The sequence below is a fragment of the Vulpes vulpes genome, chromosome 1 (assembly GCF_048418805.1).
Source record: "Vulpes vulpes isolate BD-2025 chromosome 1, VulVul3, whole genome shotgun sequence".
NCBI lineage: Eukaryota > Metazoa > Chordata > Mammalia > Carnivora > Canidae > Vulpes > Vulpes vulpes.
In genome coordinates this window covers 22,007,823-22,032,432 of record NC_132780.1, presented here as the reverse complement: position 1 = coordinate 22,032,432, position 24,610 = coordinate 22,007,823, and the positions used below count along the sequence as shown (strand labels likewise).

General features: G+C 42.1%; 1 protein-coding gene across 2 annotated transcripts; it reads right to left on the bottom strand.

Annotated features, from left to right (window-relative positions):
- On the bottom strand, window positions 1-22,857 carry ZNF805 (zinc finger protein 805). 2 transcript variants are annotated; one of them, XM_072763903.1, is made up of 4 exons: window positions 22,541-22,857; window positions 21,006-21,132; window positions 13,482-13,577; window positions 1-6,662 (listed from the first exon to the last, which is right to left on the bottom strand). In XM_072763903.1, exons 1-4 carry the CDS (start codon window positions 22,571-22,573, stop codon window positions 5,053-5,055), a joined length of 1,866 nt encoding a protein of 621 aa, XP_072620004.1. In that variant the 5' UTR covers window positions 22,574-22,857; the 3' UTR covers window positions 1-5,052. The 2 variants fall into 2 exon arrangements, with proteins under 2 accessions (XP_072620004.1, XP_072619951.1); XM_072763850.1 differs by lacking the exon at window positions 22,541-22,857 and adding an exon at window positions 21,471-21,559 and having other exon boundaries at window positions 1,021-6,662.
- Between the last annotated feature and the right edge of the window lie 1,753 nt (window positions 22,858-24,610).

Below are 24,610 nucleotides of genomic sequence, written 5' to 3'. Positions count from 1 at the left end.
CTGGTTTTCGAACTGTTTTATTCCACAGGCAGAGACTATTGTAGTCAAGACGTCTCATTCAAGATTCTTCTTATCTGAGATAATGCTTCAGGGCATCCACAGCATTTGAGGGACATGCATCCTGATGTAAAGGCTGTACAGTTGCCAAAAAACACAACTGTACTCAATCAATGGACCAAGGTACAATAGCTATATTCAGAGCATACTATTTATGTCATTCATGCAGGCCATTGAAGTGACTGAATCTAGCCAAATGCTAAAAGTTTTAGAAAGATTTTCACATTCTAAATACTATCCAGAGTAGATCTACAGAATGAGAAGTCATGTAGCAATGCATGATGGAAGAAAGTTTTGAAGATATATGTGAACACATTCAAAGGCTTTAGCAAAGACTTGCTGTTGATAAAACAGTAGGTAACAAGATATTAGTGCTTGGGAAACAGCCAGAATTGGACATTAGTGATGAGGATATTCCTGAGCTTGTTGCATTGAAGCTGAAAGCATTCTATTAAGGAGCTAGTCAAACTAGAAGAGCAAAAAAATAAAGAAGCTGACAGAGAAGAAGTTGCACATGAAGTACCAAGAAAGGTCACAGCAAACAAACTAACAGAGGAATCTGCTACTATCAGCAGCGGCATTTAGATGTTAGAAGAAACACACGTCAGTCACAAGTCATTAACAAGAGCTGATGGGCAGATACAGGATGCTTGCTACAGAAAAATATATAATAAGAAAAAACAAAATATATAGAAAGAAAAAACAAACTGCACAAAACTTGGTACCTTCCTAAAGAACACTACATGGCTAAACCATCAACAAGTGTTGATGCCCTAGGGCCTTCTACCAGCTATTCCTGATCCTCATCATAATAAACTGATGATCCTATCATTGTAGCATCCCCATTATCCAGCAATTAATTTTAGTTCACCATTTCAAACATTCTTTAGGCTTGGCTGTGTATGTTAATGATAAGTACCCACACAATCATAGTTTTTCACTTTCAGAATAGTATTCAATAAATTACATGAGATATTCAACACTTTATTATAAAATAGGTTTTGTGTCAGATGACTCTGCCCAACTGTAAACTAATGTAAGTGTTCTGAGTATGCTTAACATAGGCTAGGCTAAACCATGATGTTCAGTAGGTTAGGTGTACTAAATGCATTTTTGACCACGATATGTTCAATTTACAATGGGTTAGTTTATCGACACATAACTCCATCATAAGTCAAGGAAGAGCTGTATGAGTTTGCAAAAAAAGAAAATGTTAACAGAAAAAAAAATCTTGAAATTTCAAACAAAGAACAGAATGGAAAAAGTAAACACTACACTTCTCACAGGTTTTGTAAAAATTGCTTGATAGTTAAAACAAAAATGTCAACCAATATGATGCTCAGTGTATAAAGAAGAAATACTTAACACAATTATTAAAGAGTGGGGAATGTGAAAGGATCCAATGAAAGGAAGGCTTCTACATATCAAAGTGCTGATACCATAGGCTGTGATAAATTATAGATGTATAAAGCAATACCTAAAATAATCAGTAAAATACAAAGAGGTATACTCAAAAACATCACAGATATATCGAATGGAATTCTAAAAATTAAAGTAACCCACAGGAAGGCAAAATAAAAAATAACAAACAAAACCCCCCAAAACAATAGAGGAAAAATAAACAGGGAACAAAGAAAAAACAAATCATCAACAGACAAACCTAACACATCAATAATTATTTTAAACTCAAATGATCTAAATATAACAATTTTAAAAGAAATCAGCAAAATGGGGATGCCTGGGTGTCTCAGCAGTTGGGCAACTGCCTTTGGCCCAGAGCATCATCCTGGAGTCCTGGGATTGAGTCCCACATTGGGCTCCCTGCATGAAGCCTGCTTTTCTTTCTCTCTCTCTGTCTCCCATGAATAAATGAATAAAATCTTAAAAAAAAAAAAAAAAAAAGAAAAGAAAAAAAGAAAGAAAAGAAAAAAGAAATCAGCCAAATGGCTAAAAACAAAGCACGACCAAAAATATAAACCAAGAAATGCAAAATATTAACCAAAAACTGCAACAGTGGCTATATTAATAACAGATAACTATACTCCAAAGAAAATTTACAGAGACAAAAAGGTACATTACATAATGATAAAAAGGTCAACACACCAAGATGAACGAGCAATCCTCAATGTGTACACACCTACAACAGAGCTTCGAAATACTCAAAGCAAAAACTGATAGAACTTAAAAGAAGAAACAGACAATTCCAGATTATACTGCAGTCTTCAAAATCCCTCTCTCAGCACTTGACATGCTAAACAGAAAATCAGCAAGGATGCAGAAAATCTGAATAACATCATCAATCAACAGGATCATGTGGACATTTACACAAACTCCATCCAACAGTAGAATACACATTATTTTCAAGAAACCAAACATTCATCAGGATAGACCATTTTGGGTCATAAAGCAAACCTCAACAAATTTAGACAACCAGATCAAATACAAAACAAACTAGAAGTCATTAACAAGAACATGAAACACTCCAAACACTAGGAAATTAAGCAATATACTTCTAAATGACTTATGGGTTAGAGAGGAAGTCTTGAATAAATAAATTTTTAGAACCAAATGAAATGTAATTAAAATGTATTACAACTTGTGAGGAAAGTGCTGTGACGAAAATTTATAGAATATAATGCTTACATTAGAAAAGTAAAAAAATCTCAAATTCTAAGCATCCATCCCAAGAAACTACAGAGGAAAATACCACGAAAGCAGGTGGAAGGACAAATATAATACAGGTCAATACAGGTATCAGTGAAATTAGGAAAAAAAGGTAACAGAGAAAAAACAGTGGTGTAAAGTGCTGCTTCTTTAAAAAGATCCAAAAAAAAAAAAAAAAAAAAAGGATAAATAAGACTGACAAAGATAAAAAGAGAATTGACACACTTCTAATATCAGGAATCTAACTGGAGATATAAGTACAGATTCTTCCATCATAAACAGTATATTAAAGGAATACTTGAAACAAATAAAAACATTTAGATGAAATGGAACAATTCCTAAAAAAGGACAACTATGAAAATTCATCCAATATGAAATAGATATTCTGAACAGTTCTATACATATTAAATAAAATAAATACATAATTAAAAAGCATTCAAAAGAAAAATCTCCGGGCATACATGGCTCACTGGAGAATGCTACCAAATATTTATAAAACAAATGAAAGCAATTCTAGACACTATCTTCCACATTATAGAACACTCCCAATACATACTTGGAGGCCACTATCACCTAGACACCAAAACCAATGACAGTACGAAACAAAGATAAAAGACAAACAAAAAAGAACAAAAGAAAGGAAACTACATATCATTACCACTCATGAAATTAGAGGAAGATTTCCTCAACAACATGCTAGCATATTAAATACTGTAACACAATATATAAAAGTAATTATACTCTACAACCATGTAGGGCTTATTTCAAGAACACAAAGCTGGTTCCACATTCAAAACTCAAATCAATGTAATATATCAACAAGCTACAGAAGAAAAAACACTATCAATTGGTAAAGAAGTAGTAAATGGTAATATTCAACACCCATTCACAATAACAGAAAAAAAACATAGCAAATTAGGAATATGGGAAACCTACTAAACTTGGTAAGAAAATTCTATAAAGAAAAAAAACCTTATACTAACATCATACTTGATGAAAAAGTGAGTGTTTTCCCACTATCAGAAAACAGACAAGGATATTCTTTCTTACTACTACTGATCAACATTTGGAAATCCTAGCTAGCAGACAAGAAAAGACAATACTAGGTATATATATATGATGAGGGAAAAAAAGAACTATTTGCAGATGATATTTTTAAGTTTTATAACCCCAAGCATTCTACCAAAACAAATAAATGCCTACAGTTCAGCAAGGTTGCAAGATACCATAATGACATCCAAAATTTAATTACATTTCTGTATACTACCAAAACTTATGTGGAAATTGAAAGTTTAAAAGTCAATGCCATTTATAATAAAAGAAAAAACATTTAGATGCAAATCTTATAAAATTCATACAAGACCTATTATTGAAATCTATAAAACAGTGATGAAGTAAATCAAGCAATACTTAGAGACATCCTGTGTTCATAAATTGAAGAGTTAACACTGTAAAGATGCCAATTCTCAACCGATCTGACAATTTAACCCAATTTCTATAGAAATTCCATAGATTTTTCTCATAAAAATAGGCTTCTCCAAAACTTTATGTGAAGTTCAAAGTAAGACAGAGTGCTAAATTAGGTTTAAATTAAAAAAAATAAAGAGAGAGAAATCATTTTATACAGCTGGAGGATTTACACTTAATTACAACAATCAAGGAAACCAATCGTAAAGGACAAGAAAAAGTCTAAGTATCATCTCTTTAAAACCACATGAAGATTTAAAAAAAAGAGCCTAAAAGAGTCTTAAATGGTGCAATAAAATGGGCTCGCATTCATATGTGTATTTTTATGTCCTCAAATATAAAGGTGTTTGATGGGTCCAGCCTTTATAGTTCTCAACAAAAATTAAGCTCCTTAAACAGAGACAATGTTTTAGAACAAAGAAGATGTTCATAAAAGTTTCCAAATCTGCCCTCAATTGTCTAACTCTCCTGACACTGGAAAACAATGAATGCATATACACAACACATAAAAGTCTAGGTCCTTTACTGCTAAAACAAAACCCTCCTCCTGCCAAGTAAACTAGAGACTCCATGACAAAGTGCCAAAGGCTTGGCAAGGAAATCTGGGGGGGGAAAAAAAAGTGTTTGTTTGCCATTCATTCTAAGTCTCCTTTCTTTAAAAAAAAAAAAAAAAAAAAAAAATTCCTGAGATAATACTGCAGTGTAAATTAAGGAAAAATATGTAGCTGAAGGTTTTCCTATGTGCATATAATCACTGAGTCTCTCTCTGGATGAGTTCTCAGATGTAGAATAAGGCTCTAGACTGGGTAAATTTTCAGTATGACTCCTTAGATGACAAATGATATCTTGCAACAGAAGGGTTTCTCATAGGGAAGGAAACTGAGGAGTTTCTTTTTGGTATGAATGATCAGATTCTGAGTAAGAGGTTTCCTCAGTGGTTACATTCAAGAAATCTTTCCCCAAGAGAAGGTCTTGGAGGTTGACTGACGACTGCCCACTTGTGAAGGGTCTTCCCACTTCCGTTGCACTGACAGGCTTTCTCCCAGTATGAATCCTCTGATGCTGAGTGAGGGAGGAGCTGCGACTAAAGGCTTTTCCACATGCACTGCACTCATAGGGCTTTTCTCCAGTGTGGATAATAGAGTGTCGGATGAGGTTTGTGCTCCAGCAGAAGGTTTTTCCACACTCCATGCATTCGTAGGGCTTCTCTCCACTGTGAATCCGCTGGTGCCTTGTGAGCCCTGAGCGGCGGTTGAAGGCCTTTCCACACTCCATGCACTCATAGGGCTTCTCTCCAGTGTGGATGCTAAAGTGTCGAATGAGGTCTGCACGATTGCTAAAGGCTTTCCCACACTCTTTGCACTCAAAAGGTTTTTCTCCAGTGTGGGCCCTTTTATGCAGGATGAAAGTAGAGCAGTGGGTGAAGGCCTTTCCACACTCACTGCACACATAGGGCTTCTCCCCAGTGTGAATTCTCTGATGCCTCTTGAGGTAGGACCTGTGGTTGAAGGCTTTCCCACACTCTAGGCACTCAAAGGGCTTCTCCCCAGTGTGGATGACATAGTGGTGAATGAGGGCTGCACTCTCACAGAAGGCTTTACCACACTCACTGCACTCATAGGGCTTCTCCCCGGTGTGAGTCTGCTGATGCCACATGAGGTATGATCTGTGTTTAAATACCTTGCCACACTCAAAGCATTCATAAGGATTCTCACCACTGTGGATTATGTAGTGTCGAATGAAACCTGGCCTATCTCGGAAAGCTTTTCCACATTCTTTGCACACAAAGGGTTTTTCTCCAGTGTGGCTCCTGTTATGCAAGACAAAAGTGGAGCGATGGGTGAAGGCCTTTCCACATTCATTGCACTTATAAGGCTTCTCTCCACTGTGAATCCGTTGGTGTTGTGTAAGGTGTGACTTACGGTTGAAGGCCTTCCCACACTCCATACACTTATAGGGCTTCTCCCCTGTGTGGACCATGTGGTGTTGAAGGAGATAAGTGCTTTTACTAAATGTTTTCCCACACTCGGTGCACTCATAGGGCTTCACTCCAGAATGAATCCTCTCATGTCGAGCAAGGAGGCGTTTCTTGTTAAAAACTTTCTCACATTCATTGCATTTAAAGATATTTTCTTCCTGAATCATGGGATCTTTATCTGATCCACATGAGTCATGGTCACGGACAGCACTTCCCAGAGGGACTGGCTCCTGTATAATCCTTGAACGCACATTATTAGCTGTTCCTATGTTGCCATGTTCAGAGTTTGATTTCCCAGGGAGTTTCTCCTTCTGGGGGTTTATCTCTGATCTCCAGCGTCCTTCTTGCATTTCCAATGATCCATCCTGATCCTTAGTTCGGCCCACCTGGGAATCCCCTGGAACTCTTTGTGTTAGTTGTTCCTGGAGGGCGACTCCCTCAGACAGGGCTGGCTCATTAGTGGTAAATTCTGTGATCTTGGGTTTTCCTTTGTCACCTGAAAGAAATCCAATACATAAAAAGGTCTGTCTATAATGCCAACGTAGAATAAAAATGAGCACTTCAGTGAAATGAAGAGGGGGAAATAAGATAGTGTCTTGCTACCTCGAAATCCCAGGTAATAGTATCTTTCTTTCCTGGTCCTAGAACTGCTGACACCATGAAAGGGGAACCGGGGGAGTGATTAGGTTAGAGGACAAAGACACAGTCAATTCCAGACTGGATATTTATGCAAATAGGTAACTCATTAGGCTCCCAGAAAGTTCACACTTAAAAGATGACTCAGGGCAATGCTTGACCACATGTAATTAGAAGGTTGGTACTTTCAGCTATAAGATAGCAAGTAGGCTTCTGGAAAGAGATGGGGGAGGGGCAGGAGTCATGGAGGAAACCATTCAATCAATTGTGCTTATATAATGACAGTCAATAAAACTTTGGATACTCAAGGCAAGTAAAAATCTTAGGTTACCAATACTTTCTGCATGTACTGTTATACATCAATGACAGAAGGGTAACTAGTTCCTGAGGATAAGGTAGCTAATGTATGCAATCCCTCCAAAAACTGTTTCTAAAAAATACCTGATGCAGACTTACTGGACATGACTTTACAACAACCATGCTAAAGAAGCTCAGAGAGCTAAAGTAAGATATGGAGAAGGTCAAGAAGACTATGTATAAACAAAATGGAAATATCAACAAAAGCCAGAAACCTAAAAACAAACCAAAAAGAAAAGTGTAATAACTGAAATGAAAAATTCATTACGAGGATTCAAAGAAAGATTTTAGTAGGATGAAGAAAGAATTAGAATACTTAAATATAGGAATTGGAAATTACATCCAAAGAACAGAAAAAAAAAAAATGTAATAGAACATACCCTAATGGGCCTGTAATACAGCACTAAAGGAACCAATATACTACTCATTGTGGGATTATCAAAAAGAGAAATGGTCAAAAAAAGCATTTGAATAAATGGCTGAAAATGTCCCCAATTAGATGAAAGACATCAATATAAACATCCAAAAAGATCAGCACGTTCCAAGAAAGATGGACTAAAATAGATTCACACCAATAAAAAACCTACAATCAAACTTTTGAAAGCCAAACATAAACAGAGTATCTTAACAGCAAGTTTGAGGTAACTCAAGAAATTCTCAGTAAGATTATCAGCAGAATTCTCATATGAAACTTGGTTTCATTATCCAAGTATCCATTATCCAGGTATCCATTATTCACTGTCCTTTTGGGAGGCCAAAAGACAGGGTCAGTATATTCAAGGGTAAAAGAAAAAAAACTGTCAACCAAGAATCTTTCAAGAGTGAGGGGGAAATTAAGACAGTACCATATGTAAAACAGGAGGAATTCTGTTATCACTAGAACTGCCCTGCAAAAAATTCTCAAGGAAATCCTGCAGGGTGAGATGAAAGACACTACACAGTAATTCAAAGGCATATAAAAAAATAAAGACCACAATAAAAGTAAATGCACAATTATAAAAATTTTAACTGCTTTATAATTCTACTTTGTTTTTTTATGTGACTTAGGAGACTAATTAAAAAAAACTATACTAATCTAAAAGCGAGTGTTATATTAAGTGCAGGTTATAACTCCACATGTTATTTGCTACATAATTTGAAAGACTAATGCACTTAAAATAGTTACTAGTATAAGTTGAAGGGCACACAATATACACAGATATACTCATGCAACATGAACAACTCAGGAGGTGAGAACAGGAATGTAAAGGAGAATTATTTTATGTGTTGAAGGTAGGCTAGTATAAAATCAAATTAGTGTTATAAACTTAAGATGCTAAATGTAATCCCCATGGTAACAACAAAAAAATAGCTATAGAATATACACAAAAGGAAATGAGAAGAATTAAACATTCCACTACAAAAAATCAGCTAAGCAGCACCTGAGTGGCTCAGTGGTTTACACATTTGCCTTTGGCTCAGGTCATGATCCCGGGTCCTGGGACTGAACCCCTCGATGGGCTTCCTGCTCAGTGAGGAATTTGTTCCTCCCTTTCCCTCTGCCTCTCCCCCTCTCTCATGCGTGCTCTCTCTGAAAAAAATAAAATATTTTTAAAAAGGTCAGCTAAACACAAAACAGGAAGGAAGGAAATGAGAAACAAATCTATAATGTATACAGAAAGCAAATATCAAAATGATAGAAGTCTCCCCCTATCAGAAATTACTTTAAATGTAAATGGATTAAACTCTCAAATTGAAAAACAGAGACTGGGACACCTGGGTGGCTCAGCAGGTGAGTGTCTGCCTTTAGCTCAGGGCATGATCCCGGGATTGAGTCCCACAACGGGCTTCCTGCATGGAGCCTGCTTCTCCCTCTGCCTATGTCTCTGCCTCTCTCTGTGTGTCTCTCATGAATAAATAAATAAAAATCTTTTAAAAATAAAATAAATAAAATAAAATAAAAAACAAGAGACTGGCATATTGATAAATTACATGATCCAACCATATGCATCTACAAGATACTTACTATAGATCCAAAGGCACAAATAGTTAAAAGTGAAAGAAAGGAAAAAAGATATTCCATGTAAATACTAACCAAAAGAGAGCAGGGGTGGCTTTGTTAATATCAAATAAAATAGACGTTAAGTCAGAAAAGATTACAAAAAGCAATGAAGAATATTGTATTTTAATAAAAGGTGTAATACATCAAAAAATTATAACAATTGTCAACATGTACTTAAGGACAGACTATCAAAATACATGAAGCAAAGAGTGACACAATGAAGGAAGAAAAACACAATCCTAAGGTAATAGATGGAAACTCCAATACCCCATTCTCAATAATGGACAGCACAACCAGACAAAAAATAAGTAATGAAGTAGAAGACTTAACAAAATAAACCAACCAGACATAATAGACATATACATAATATTCTACCCAACAACAACAGCATTTAAATTCTTCTCAAGGAGGGGGATGCCAGGGTGGCTCAGTGGTTGAGCTTTTGCCTTAGGCTCAGGGCATGATGACAGGTCCAGGGATCAAGTCCTGCAGCAGGTTCCCTGAGAGAAGCCTGCTTCTTCTCCCTCTGCCTATGTCTCTGTGTTTCTCATGAATAAATAAAGTCTTAAAAAACAAAACAAAACAAAACAAAACTGGAGGCTTGAATAAATCTACTAAAAAAGGGACACCTGGGTGGCTCAGTGGTTTAGAGCCTGCTTTTGGTCCAGGGCATGACCCTGGAGTCCCGGGATCGAGTCCCACATTGGGCTCCCTGCATGGAGTCTGCTTCTCCCTCTGCCTATGTCTCTGCCTTTCTCTCTCTCTCTCTCTCTCTCTCTCTGTCTCTATCTCTCATGAATAAATAAATAAAATGTTCAAAAAAAAAAAAAAACCTAGACAATGGAAACTATAAATCATTGCTAAAAGAAATTAAAGATGTAAATAAATGTAAACATATACCATACTCTTGGATTGGAAGTCTTCATACTGCTAAAATATTGATACTGCACAATGATCCACAGATTCAATGCAATCCCTATCAAAATCCCAAAGACACTTTCTGCAGAAATAGAAAAATCCACGGTAACATCCATATGGTATCAGAATAGATCCTGAGTAGCTGAAACATCTTGAGAAAGAAGAACAAACCTAGATGACTCAAAATTCCTGATTTCAAAACTTCCTACAAAACTCCAGGAATCAAAAAGCTACAGAAATCAAAATAGTGTGGTACTGGCGTAAAGAAATATAGACCAAGGGAATATAATCAAGAACCCAGTAATGAACTCTAACATATATCATCAAATCATTTTTGACAAGGTTGCCAAGGCCATGTAACAGAGAAAAAGACAATGTTTATAAGAAATAGTGCTGGGGAAAACTAAATATCTACATGTCAAAGAATTAAACTGAACACTTATCTAACATCATATAAAAAAATGAACTTAGGGACACCTGGGTGGCTCAGCGGTTGGGTCTGCCTTTGGATCAGGGCATGATCCTGGGTTCCTGGGATCAAGTCCTGCATTGGGCTCCCTGCATGGAGCTTGCTTCTCCCTCTGCCTATGTCTCTGTATCTCTCTCTCTCTGTGTCTCTATTGAATAAATAAGTAAAATCTTCAAAAAAAAAAAAAAAAAAAAGAACTCAAATGGATCAAAGACTTAATTAAATGTAAGACTTAAGACTTCTAAAATATAAAATCCTTAGAAAACAGAGCATAACCTCTATGTCACTGGATTTGACTATGACTTCTGAGATATGACACCAAAGGCATAAGCAACAAAAGAAAAAATAAATTTTAGTCATAACAATTAAAAAACTGTGCATCAAGTTATTATCAACAGAGCAAGGCAATAACTCAAAGAATAGGACATTTCTGCAAATCATATTTCTAATAAAGGATTAATATTCAGAATATATAGAGAACTAAAACTCAACAATAAAAAATCACAATACAAAAATGGGAAAAAGACTTGAATAGACTTTTCACCAAAGATGACATACAAATCATCAATAAGCACAAGATGTTCAATACCACTATTACTATCACTTATCATTAGAGAAATGTAAATCAAAACTACAAAGAGGTATCCTCTCACATCCATTAGGATGGCTATCAAAAAATCAGAAAATAACAAATACCTGAGGATGTAGAGCAGTGGGAACTCTTGTACACTGCTGGTGGGAATGTAAAATGATATAGTCTCTGTTGTAAACAATATGGCAGTCCCTCAAAAAGTTAAAAATTATGAGATGATCCAGCAATTTCATTTCTTGTTATATGCCCAAAAGAATTGAAATCAGGTTGTCATATATATTTGTATACCATCTTCACAGTGGTATTATTCACAACAGGAAAAACATGCGAACAATCGAAGTATCCATTGAAGGATGAATGGATACTTGGTATGTGTGGTATGTGGAATATTATCGAGCCTTAGAAAGGAAGGAAATGTTGACATATGCTACACTATGGATAAAACCTGAGGACATTATGCTAGGTGAAATAAAGCCAGTTATAAAAAACACATAAATACTGCATCATTCCACTAATATGAAGTTCTTAGAGTAGTCAAAACCATAGACAGAGAAAGTAAAATTGTGGTCATGAGGGTCTAGGGCAGGGAGATTGGGGGGGTTACTGTATAGTGGATATTGAGTTTCAATTTTACAGAATGAAGTGCCTTGGGGGTATATGGTGGTGATAGTTGCATGGCATTATGAACATATTTAATATCACTCAACTATACTTCAAACGGATAAAATGATGTTTTATACTATGAATATTTTACCATGAAAAAAATAACACAGGAAATATACAAAGAAACCCTACAAATCAAAAGCGTATGAGTTAATAGAAAAATAGGTATTAACAGGAAATGACTTTTTTTTTTTTTAAGATTTTATTTATTTATTCATGAGAGACAGACAGAGAGAGGCAGAGACACAGGAGGCAGAGGGAGAAGCATGGATGCTGGGAGCCCGATGTAAGACCCGATCCTGGGACCCCAGGATCACGCCCTGGATGGAAGGCAGGCAGTAAACCACTGAGCCATCAAGGGATCCCCATAAAATGACATGTCAAAGGAAAACTTACAGACTGACCAATAACCATATGATCAGGTACTAAAGCTTCTCAGCAATGAAGGAAAAGCAATCAAGACCACATGAGATACAGTTTTGGGTTCATTTGATTGTCAATGATTCAGGATGCTTAGAGTAGCAAGTATTGGGCAAAGTTACAGGTTGAAGGAACTTCCATGCTTTCCGGTGAAAGTGTAAACAGGTACATGTCCTTTAGAACACAATGGCAATGATCTAGTAAACTTGAAAGCTTACATAGCTTATAACCCAACAATTTCACTCAAGAAACATCAAAGACACCATATTGGTGCAAGATGACCCATACAGGACTGCTCCTGACAACACCATTTATGAGGGTAAAAAATGTGAATAACTGAATACACACAAAGTGGATGAATACAATGTGAGACAGGAACTCTCTTATTGATTTTTCTTTGAGGGTAAGGTATCTCAGCATATTTTTACATTGAGAGGAGAAAGGATGAGGTTACACTACAAGAAATAAGAGTATGAATTGAAGAAAACATTTTCCTGAAAAGGTGTGCTCTAGACTCTGGTTAAGGGACTGGCCAGGGCCAGGAGCAAGACCCCTCCCGCTAGATGGAAGGGGAAGCTGCAGACACGAGAGCCCGAATGAGGGTGGTGGGGTGGAGGATCAAACAATAGAGGTGGTAGACTGTGCTTTCAACATAAAGACCTGCTGACACCTTAGGGGTCATATACTGAGACATCCACGACTGGGTAAGCATCTGGAACAAAGTCTGAGCACCTGGGCTAGCTCATGCAAGACACAGAGCTGACTAGAGGCACCAAGCAGATGCAGAGACAGGTTAGGAGACTAGCAGCATCCCCCAGAGAGAAGATGGGAGCGTGGGTCGAGTATAGGGATGGCTCTGATGGAGGTAGTGCAACTGATGCATTCAGGAGATGTACAGGATGTGAAACGGACAGGATCTGGGGAATGGCTGGATGAGGGACTGAGGGAGGTGGAGGTGTAAGGAATTCTCTGAGGCTGTATCCAGCCTCTAACCTGCTTCAGTGGCAGGACCATTCACTGAAACTTGGGAGGTGGAATGGAACGACCAACATTATGGTCCCTTACTGGGCAAGCTGACGACTCTGGGTTAAAGGCCTCCATGGCTTCCAAACCACCAAAGAGGCCAGAACAGGAAGCTTCCCCAGGGGACCAGGGCTGGTGGTCTCCTCCCAGTCTCCAGCCTGCAGGGTCTCCCATCTGCCCACATCTTGGCTCCTACCTGGATAGGTGCTTTGACACAGGTCTTTCTTCACCATCCATAGCTCCTGCCCGTGCTCCAGCTGGTAGATCAGCTCAGGTCTAGGAACAGGACACCCTGTTCACAGACAAAGAAAGACGACACTAGGATTTTTGTGAAAAAGAAATAAAACCTCTCAATCTAGTCTGGGATTTCAGAATGGATATGGATATGACCCGGGAATGAAGCTACCCCCATCCACACAAACAAAATACTAAACTATCACCTGGAAACAGGCACAAAGTCCAGTGCTGGGATTCAAAGACTTTAGACAGTAGTGCTGGCTGTGTAGACAGCACCTATTCCCTTTGACTGCCAGCACACAGAATCCCAGGGAATATGACCCCCTCCCCTCCCAGAAAATATTTTCTAATTAACCCAGGTAAGTGAGTCTCAAACCATGTGTGCATCAACATCTCCTGGGATGTCGGGTTCACGTCCAACTGAAAGGAAATTTCTGGTGAGGCCTGGATATCGGTAGATTTTAAAACCTCCCCACATGATTCTGGCGTTAAAGGAAGGTTTACAAACCAGTCTCTACCAACCTGCAAGTGGCATTCCTCAATCACCAACAGTTAGAGGTATGCAACTTTAGAAAGCTTTATTCCAGGATGGCTGAGTAAGGGGATCTGCTGCTCCTGTAGTCTGGCAGCATCCCAGGACTTTTGTGAGGGAACCTGCCTATAAGATCTAGAACACAGAGAGGAAGTAAAGAAACCCACAGCTGGGTTATCACCCACCAATGTGAGATAATAAATTTCCTTCAGGATGAAGACTGAGCTGCTCTGTCACATGTAGCCAAACACAGATGCAGGGGAAGACGACACAGCACTCTGCAAGGAGTCAAGGGTGGAGGCACCAGGACCCACAGAAGGCTGCTCTGGAAGATCCTGAACCACAGCCCAAGATTATCAGTTGTCACTGAGCAAATCTTGCTCACATCTGCTACCCACTCAGGACAGGGTCTGGTGATAAGGCAGTGGAAAGGGAGTAAGCTCTCCCTTCAGCCATCAGGAGTCATGCTCCCTGTGATATAAGGGACCTACTGCCAACAGAGTGTGGGGCACCCTCCTCAGATGCCATGGCACAACAGGCTTAAATTGCTTCGAGGACAAATCTCCCATTTGTTGCTTACCTAACTGTTGTAGTGTGACTCTCAATCCAGCAAGGAATAAAAGACCCCATTCGTGGAGACCCGGGGTTCAATATAAAATGGAGGAAAAAACGTTATGGAATATCTTGTTTCTGCTCCCTCTTAAGATACCTCAGGATGTTTCCAGGCTTTACAACCCCTGGCCAATGAGTTTGGGGACTCCTGACTGCTGCTGCCCACTGGCACGTCACGCGTCTCCTCCTTAAAACCAAACTGACACAATCAGGATACTGATGCCACCACCACCGCTGCCCTAGAGGTAAGCTCCAGCCCCTGGGACTGCCAGAAGCTTATCAGGTAAATATCCAAAGAAAAGGAAAATGACCAGAGACAAGAGAGGTGACAAAAACAATTATGCTGTAGACCAGGGCCCATCTCAGGGAGGCTGCTGCCCAGAGGCCCCAGGACCTCCCCCACTCCTCTCACCAGCAGGAGACAAAGTCAGTATGGGGCTTCAGGAAGCTAAAGCCCCAAGAGAAAAAGGAGGGGGGTCTACTTTAGAACTTATGTACCAAAGAAATACCAGGCCTAGAAAATATAATACTCATTCTAAACTATTTAATGACTTAAAAATAGTAATAAAAACAAACTCCTAGAAAGAGAGGAAAAAATAAAAGAGAACAAAGTAAGACATAGAACTAAAACACTGTCTATAAAAACATGAGAGACTCCTAACTCTGGGAAACGAACAAGGGGTAGTGGAAGGGGACGTGGGCGGGGGGATGGGGTGACTGGGTGATGGGCACTGAGGGGGGCACTTGACGGGATGAGCACTGAGTGTTATACTGTATGTTGGCAAATCCAACTCCAATAAAAAAATATACAAAAAAATAAATAAAATAAAACACTGTCTATAATTTGACCCAATGGGAAATGCAAAATTTATATATTAAAAACATATATGATAAATTACATATAATAACTATGTACAGCATAACAAAACTTATATTCCAAAAAAAATTGTATCACCAAAACAAAACACGGCACTGACGGACTTCTCTGACTCCACAATACAGGTTCTGAATTAACTTCAGAATTTGCTAAATTGTACCAACTGACAAAACTTCATAAATTTAATCTAAACTGGGGCTCAGGGATCCCTGGGTGGCGCAGCGGTTTGGCGCCTGCCTTTGGCCCAGGGCGCGATCCTGGAGACCCGGGATCGAATCCCACGTCGGGCTCCCGGAGCATGGAGCCTGCTTCTCCCTCTGTCTGTATCTCTGCCTCTCTCTCTCTCTCTCTCTCTGTGACTATCATAAATAAATAAAAATTAAAAAAAAAAAAAAAAAAACTGGGGCTCAAATCATAGTTATACCTGGAGATTCCGCTAAACTTAAATACTGCTCTGCCCAAACTGAAAAAGTAGCTAAATACAGGGGAAAAATAGGTATGTCTCACTCTAACTATAGACTCACCTATACTTCCACTACTCAGAGTACCACTGTCCTAAAATACTCCACTTTGGGCAAGGATGCCCTGACACAATTAAGTAAATTTTTGGTGCTTAATTGGACTCGGTACAATGGGACCCACAAAAACCAGTTAAGATAGTGATAGGCCCAATGGAAGCTGGAAAAGAGACTCCAGAGAGTAAAACTTCACATAAAAGCTAATCAGAAAAGGAATGACTGCCACACTACTTCTCCGTTTGACAGCCTAGTTGTGTCTGTAATGATCCCCAGGGCCAATAAAAGCACTTCACAGTGGGTTCCAACAATCTTAACAGGGTGGCCCATCCAGGAGGGCTCCTGCTGCACTGAGTGTGCCTGCCCCTAGGTGTCATTACTATGTGCTCACACATGGAGAAAGGGCCTGTAGGGAGGTAATTAACGTTAAATGAGGTCACGGGGATGTGGCCCCAATCTGGTAGGACTGGTGACCTTAAAAGCCAGAGGAAAGGCCATGTGAGGACACAGCACAAAGGTGGCAGCCAGGAAGAAATCATCATCTGTCTGCCAGCACCTTGGGTCTGAGACTTCCAGTCTCCAGAATGACGTGAAAACAAAGCTGTTGTTTAAGCAGCCAGAGCTGATTCACACAATCCACACACCCAATACCCCATATGAATAAATCAATAACATTATCCAATCAACAACCCGGTGACTGTTCTGAGCTTACAGATCTGGCTGACCCTGTTCTGTTCAGCACCTGTTTGGACAACTTCTCAGCCAGCCAGCCTCTACCCCGAAGGTGAACACTTCTTTCCCAGGCTGCCTGTGAGCGTGGCTCCACAGCTCTGCCGCTGCACATGATCTCTGCAGACAAGATCTTCACTGCACCCACCTTCCTCCAGTAGCACAGCTATGATGGCACATCGATGACAACCGTGTCCGAGGAAATTCATTCCACACATTCATTACGGACATACAAATCCAACATCTCTAGTACTAATATTAGAGATAGTTTAGTTTCAGCTAATACTACACTTAGTATTATTTGGGGGCTCGTTTATAAATTTTATCTCACTGGTACTGTTAGTTACAAATCAGTCCACCTTAAATGGGGTTCTTGCCAACAAAGACTAAGGTCTACTCAAAATATTGTGAACAGCACGAGCTCGGCACAGCTACTGAGGACTCTGTAAGACAGAACGGAACCCAATCTGGGCCCTCTGGCAGAACTCCACTTGTAGGAGGTGGCAGCTTCTCCCATCCTCTGTCCCTTGCCAGATGCTTTGGTGTTGGAGAGGGCCAGCCCTCCTTCAGGCCCTTTGGCTACCTGGAAAGCCCTTTGAGTTTAACAGAGAGAACAGTTACAGGAGTTCATGAACCATAAGAAGGATGCCACTATCCATCACACATTACTTGAGAAACATTACTTGGCCAGACTTCGGGGGGGGGGGGGGGGGGGTATCTTAGCACTGATGAACAAATGGTCCCATCTCCAAATTCATTATAAACTGTTGAGCCACTGCCTAAAAATGGTCTCCTTTGGGATAAAGAACTCTTAAGACTCTCTTGTCTCACAGACACCCCAAACAAAAATCAAAACCACACATCTCTACACATAAAAGGGCCACAATACAAGGCACTTGTATTCCTTACTCCCTTCAGAGTTGCAGACAATACTGTAAGACACACACATTTCACTTCTCAAATTATGCAAGGCTAGGCTCTGGGAAGAGATATTCCACAGAACTTTCATGCCCCAAACATGCCTCCAAAACCTGGTTTAAGTAAAAGACATAAGGGTTGCTTCAAATAACTCCTTTCCAAATTCCAGTATGACAAACCCCTAAATGGGTCTCTCTCTTGCCTTAGTAAGAAGCCTCTTGGCCAACTCACACCTCACATTAACACTCTGTTTCAACCAAACATGGCAAAAGCTGAGGACCCCATCAACTTGCAAAGGATACCATGGTCACACAACCAGACAACATGGTCCCACACTGGCACCTCATGGTGAAGACAACTCCACCCCCTCTGGCTAAAACTTTCAACCCCAGCAGATGTCCATGGATGGCCTCTCCTAAGATGAAATTAGACACAGGACCTTTTTGCTTTCTTGCATTAGGAATCCTATTTTGTTCCTGAGGTGACTTTTAAAAAACTCCTGAGGAGGAGGGACCGGGGAAAGCAATCATGTGATTAGAACGCTAGAAAATCTGTTCCATCCCTTAACCTCTGTGGAGGCAAGAAGGGCTGGAGATGGAGTTCAGTCATCAATGGCCAATGATTTCATCAGTCAGGCCCATGTAAGGAGCTTTAACAAGAAGCCCCAAGTAAAGTGCTTCAGTGGCTTGCCAGATTGGTTAACGCATCAAGATGGCACAAGAGTGACAAGCCAAGAGGCCATGGAAACTCAGTGTGCTGTTCTACATACCTTGTCCTTTGCATCTCTTGCATTTGGCTGTTTCTGAATGTAATCCTTTAAATAAACAGGGAATATGCTTTTTTTAAAAGATTTTACTTATTTATTCATGAGAGACACAGAGAGAGAGAGAGAGGCAGAGACACAGGCAGAGGGAGAAGCAGACTCCCTGCAGGGAGCCCGATGCGGAACTCAATCCCCAGACCGAGGACCATGTCCTGAGCTGAAGGCAGATGCTCAACCGCTGAGCCACTCAGGCGTCCCATTAACACATAATACTGAAGTGTTTTCTTAAGTTTTGTGAGCCACCCTAACAAATTATCAACCCTGAGGAGGGGGTCATATCTCTGATTTACAGCCAGTTGATCAGGACAGGTGACAACCTGGCATCTGAAGTGGACTGTGCGGGGGTGCCTGTGGGGGTGCTGTCCTAGGAGACTGAGCCCCAACCTGTGGGATCTGTGCTAACTCCAGGTAGTTATGTCACAACTCATGGTGCGGAAAACAAGATTTTGATATCAAGAACTGTTGCCGAGTAGAGGAAAAACATTTTTGTCTTATACATACAACTACCACACATACACAGGCATGTATGTACAGGTGTGCTCAAGCGAGTGCGTGTGTGTACACACACAAAATATGTACGTATGCTAAAGACATACATACAAATATGTAAAACGTACACTAGCATTAATCTCCCTGTATTGCCTGTCCCTAAGTCATCTCTACAAATTAAAACCTTAGAAGTGCAAACTCATACAGGTGGGATACTGTGGGAATTTAAATGAGTAGAGCACCAATAAGCCCAAACAGTCCTGCTTAGTCAGTGCTCAGGGTATCTCAGCTGTGCTGATGATTATGAACTGCTTTCTAACATGACCCATATTTAATTTTTCTTCTTTTCTTCAAAGAAGAAATCTTGCATCAGTCCAGTAAATGGGAAACGTAGAGTCACTTCCTTTGGTAGCAGGTCACCACGAAAACTCGGCAACGGAATACAAATGTTAAGTCCCAGTGAGCACATACTGCCTATTCGGGGCTGCAAACTCAAGGCTACTGTTTTAAAGGGAAAAGTACCAACCATTGGAGGGAAGGAGGAGTGAAGAAGGTTCAGCACTAAATCCAGACTTGTCATCAAAAACAATCAGAAGGCAGGAAACGATTATGTCAGGGTGTCCCTCAATGCCAGTTGATGAAGTGTTCCTACCTCTCTGAAACAAGTTTCTCAACCTGGCGTAACTATTCGGGTTACATGGGCATGATTACTTAGGTCAAGATAATGCTTTGCTAGGAAAGCAGGGAGGAAACTGTCCTGAGCATTTTAAGGATGTCTGGCAGCATTCCAGGTCTCCACCCACTAGGTGCCTGGCACACCTCTGTCCCACCTGTGACAACACTGCCCCAGTGTCCCTGGGGGATGACATCATCCCTGGATGACAACCAGGGGCACAGAGAGTTATAATCGGAATGACGAGAGAAAGTGAGAGGGATCGGGGAGGGGCCTCTACGAGATCTGGTGGTCAGGACACAGCTGGCGAGGTGTTCATTTTACACAGAAGGGGCGACCTTGTGAGTGGCTGAAATGCCCAAGAACACCAACCAGGCAGACACAACAGCAAGCAGAGGCCAGAGGCTGGTCCGTGTGTGGGGAAATCACTAGATGCCCAGCATGGCCAGGGCAGAGTGAGCCCAGGGAAAACACTGAAGGTGAGTGATGAGGTCAGCAGAAGACAGAGGGGCCTCTTTATTCTTAAACATTTTGTGACGAAATACTAACCTATCCAACTTTTCTAAGAGATCACGTTGTTTAGAATAATACCTGTTGGCACTGAAGGCAAAGGCCTTCTGGAGGCCTGCCTGACTCACTCTCTTCTTGGAGAATATCCCATCACTCACAGCCCTGCTAAGGACACCTGAGCCAATCAGGCTCACACAGTCAGCTCCCTCTCTGGAATGTGAAATAAGAACCTCAGACAGAGGCCAGTGTGTACCAAGCACTGGGGTGGGAGGTCCTGACAAGTACCGGCTCGGGCGGCCATCCCTGTCTCAAGGACACCCCACACAGCCCAGCAGCAGACAGAGAAAGAGAACAACATAAGCATGCAAAGATGCGGAAACGAGGAATCTGGGGGCCAGTCCTGGCACAACCTGATGAGGCAGAAAAGACCTTTCTGTGTACAGTGCTGTGAGCAGAGAGAGCCAGAGACAGAAGCCAGGACAAGAGACCAGAAGCCAGGACCTAATCATGGTGGTTCCTAGTTCCTCTATCAGCCCCTCAGAGGGCCCAGCTGGAATCCTGGCTTTGGCTTCTGCCAACAGCCCCCTTTCCTCCCATTACTTTCTAGGAGCCAAAGAAGAACCATTTCTTGCCCAAAGAGACACAGGAGAGCAGGCACAAAGAGATAAGTCTAGAAAATGACTGAAGCTGCAGGCAGGAGGCAGGGGAAGGCTCCAGAGGCCTTCTTGACCAGCCAGGCCTGGTGCCACAGGGTGCTCTGACAAGGAGGTGGCAGGACCCCCATGGAGGAGTCGGGTGGACTTACCCAGAGACACCAGGAGTCCACAGTTTTCCAGCATCACCTCCTGGTACAGGGTCCTCTGGGCCGGGTCCAGCTGCCCCCACTCCTCCTGGGTAAATATCACGGCCACATCATCAAAGGTCACAGATACCTGGAAAGTCAAACAGAGGTAGCAGAGTTGGCCTAGGGGCTGTTGCCTGGGATCACAGCTCCTCTCTACATCCCTGGTAAAGATGCAGTGATCAAGGCTCGAATCACCGAGTACCTCCTGAGGGCCAAACTCTGTGCAGGGCTCAAGGGGGAGGTGGGCAATGCTCTGGATGTAATATACGAACGTATGGGAGGAACCTCCTCCCTGGGAGCCACTGGAAGGCCACACAACACAATGGAAATGACGCGAGGACTGGGAGATGCAGACAGCAAGGGCTCTAGGACATCAGAGGAGTGAGTGAATAATGATAGTAACGGTATCAGTAACAACAGCAATACCTGAGCCTCAGTGGTCCTGCTAGCTGCCTGCCCCATGCTGAGGGTTTCACATCCTGGTTACAGGGACCACAAGTCCTCAGTTCTTAAGTTATCTTAGGTTTCCACTAGTGTTGCCTTCTGATTTAAAAAAATTTCATATATGTTTTGTTTTGTTTGTTGTACCTCTTCCTTATATTCTGCAGTTTTCCAATGTGAAATGTCCAGCACATGGAGGACCACATCCCCACATGTGATTAGACCCAGGGGTAACTATAAGTAAACTCAGCTACTCCACTGTTAGATGGGCAGCCCCAGTACCATAGATGTGTAATTTAAATGCTCCAAGACACTGGCTCATGGTGTTTCATATTCACTTTCTTGCTTTGTCCTAATAGTGTTCTAGAATTTTATTTCAATTTAACCCCTGGAAATTCCTGATGAACTGGTTCTTACATAGGAACCCTGCAATATTACTCAGTTCTGGTGCTCGATAAACTCCCATTGCCAGGCACATTTTCGACAGATAGATAAACAGAAAAGTCAAGGAGGGCCTCCATTTGACTACCTGGTGGTATATGTGTAAATTATGAGAACTCTGACATGCACTCACGAAGCATCATAGATGAAGGGATGGGGATGCAGAGACGGGTTTTTGTGGTCGGTCTTAAGTGGACAATGGGAGGAAAAATAAGGAGGGTCAGTTATTCACCAAATCCTGCCATCTGGGGCCATCACTCCTACGGAGTCCCTTTTAGCTTCAAGGACTGTGAGTAGCGCTAGTAATCTGGCTTCCGGGAAGAGGGTCAGAGCGGACTGGTTTTCTGGGTCGCTTACGGTCGATAAGGGATTAGCTTCTCTGGGTCAGAGTTCTACTTTATATGCGGCCTGCCAACTGTCCACCTATACGTTCAATATCTCCTGTTCTGAGGTTGGAGATCGAGTAAGTGACAAGCCTGCTCCACCCGTCTTAACGGGAACACACCTCGAAGAGAAGTCGAGGGCCTCTCTCGACCTCCAGCCTGCCCAGGAGCCGCCCCCCGTTCCCGTCCCGCAGCAGAGACGGAGAAGCGCCCAGAGCATCCTCCACTCACCTGCGCAGGGTCCATCCAGGCCGCCGCCATCATGGGACCCCGTCCCCCGTACAGGACCGGGGCGGGGGGGGGGGGGGGGGCGGCCACAGAGGCGGGTCCCGCGGGCTCGACCGACCGCCACTCCTCCCCTGCCCCGGGAGGAGTGGCCTCGGCTGATTTTCGCACCCTCCGATCACCACGAGGCTCACCGCTCCTTCACAGGCGCGGAGGTGAGTCGTAGCCTCCTTTCTGCTCTTCTTCAAAGAGCCTCCCTGGAAGTGGCCACAGAACAGCAATCCCCCTCCCCACAGCTGGCGTGGACGGAACCGTCGCACACTAATGACGTACGCCACCGGAAGACCGGAAGCCCCGCCCCCACCAAGAGGGACGCCCGGCGCACAGCCTTCTGGGCAATGTATTTTTTGTTCTACAAAGGAGCCGAAGATTGTGTTCCAGGGCCTGTCTTCCTCAGCCTCAAAGAATTATCAGAAAAAATAAAAAAATAAAAATAAAAATAAAAATAAAAGAATTATCAGGCCCAGAGCTCGCTGTCAGACCCATCTCTTCACAGCGAACACAACTCGCGAGTACTGAGAAAGGGCGAGGCAGTCCCTCGCCTGTCCGGGGAAGTCGAGGCTCAGGAGGCGGGTCAAGGCATTTGCCGGGTCCTATAACCAGGCCCTAGCTTGGCTTCTGACTTCCCCGTGTGCCTCGCGAGGACGGATGCTCTAGTGGCAGGGTGACCGCAAGGACCAGGACGGGGAAGCACCTGCACCTTGGCGCATGCGCATCGCCCAACCCCTCTGGGGCATCCTCTGCCAGGGCACCAGCGTCTTGTGCTGCAGGGCTTCCACTTGGGGAGTAGGCAACCGAGGACTGGAGGATCCATGTGTGAACCCGGTGGGAAGGCCGAGCGTAAGCAAGGCTGGGGGCGGTCAGAACTCCTGTGTGTAGCAGGGGCAGTTGTGAGTGTCTGTTTGACGTGGGCACTTACTTGGACCTGTGTCTGAGTGCTGGCAGAAGGGTCGTGCGTGGATATGGAGATTGGGGAACTATTGGCGTGTACTGCAACCTCAGGTCTCCACCAGAGAGAATAGATGGAGGAAGGAATGGACACGGTGAACCCTAAACCCACCCGGCATTAGGTAGTTTTAGACGAGAAATCAACAAAGTCATGTTAGGAATCCTAAAAATCCTTTCAGAATTATATTGGTAAAGTCTTAAAAGTCACCATCAGTGACTTCTTTTGCTTTCTTCTCAGGACTATGAAAGTAAGAGAATGAAATACCGCTTCTGGGCAGGGTCTGAGGAAGGGGCAGCAGGCGGTGTGTCCGGCTGAAACGATGGCAAGAAAAAGCCTCTGAAGTAGTCAAGAAGCAGGCCAAGGAAATGGACGAGGAAGATAAGGCATTCAAGCAGAAACAGAGGGGCGGAAGAAACTGGAAGAGCTAAAAGCAATGGCTGAAGAGAAAAGGCCCTCTGGCCACAGGTGGAATTAAGAAATCTGGCAGAAAAAAAAGAAATCTGGCAGAAATCTCCTTGTGCCCAAGGCATTGGTGATCCTTAATTCCATTTCTGTTTAAACATCTGGATTCCTTGTCATAGCATCTGTTCCCACTTATGGCTGGAATGAAGTGTTGTCTTACATTTTGTTGTACAATTAAGAATAAACTTTTCTAAAAAAAAAAATAATAAAGTGATCATCATTAAAAAATCTTCTAGGGCAGCCCAGGTGGTTCAGCGGTTGAGCATCTGCCTTCAGCCCAGGGCGTGATCCTGGAGACCTGGGATCAACTGGCACATCAGGCTCCCTGCATGGAGCCTGCTTCTCCCTCTGCCTCTCTCTCTCTCTCTCTCCTCTCTGTCTCTCAATAATAAATAAATAAAATCTTTTTTTTAAGACTATTTATTTATTCATGAGAGAGAGAGAGAGAGGCAGAGACACAGGCAGACGGAGAAGCAGGCTCCATGCAGGGAGCCCGATGTGGGACTCGATCCCAGGTCTTCAGGATCATGCCCTGGGCGGAAGGCAGGCGCTAAACCACTGAACCACCCAGGCTGCCCAATAAATAAAATCTTAAAAAAAAAAAT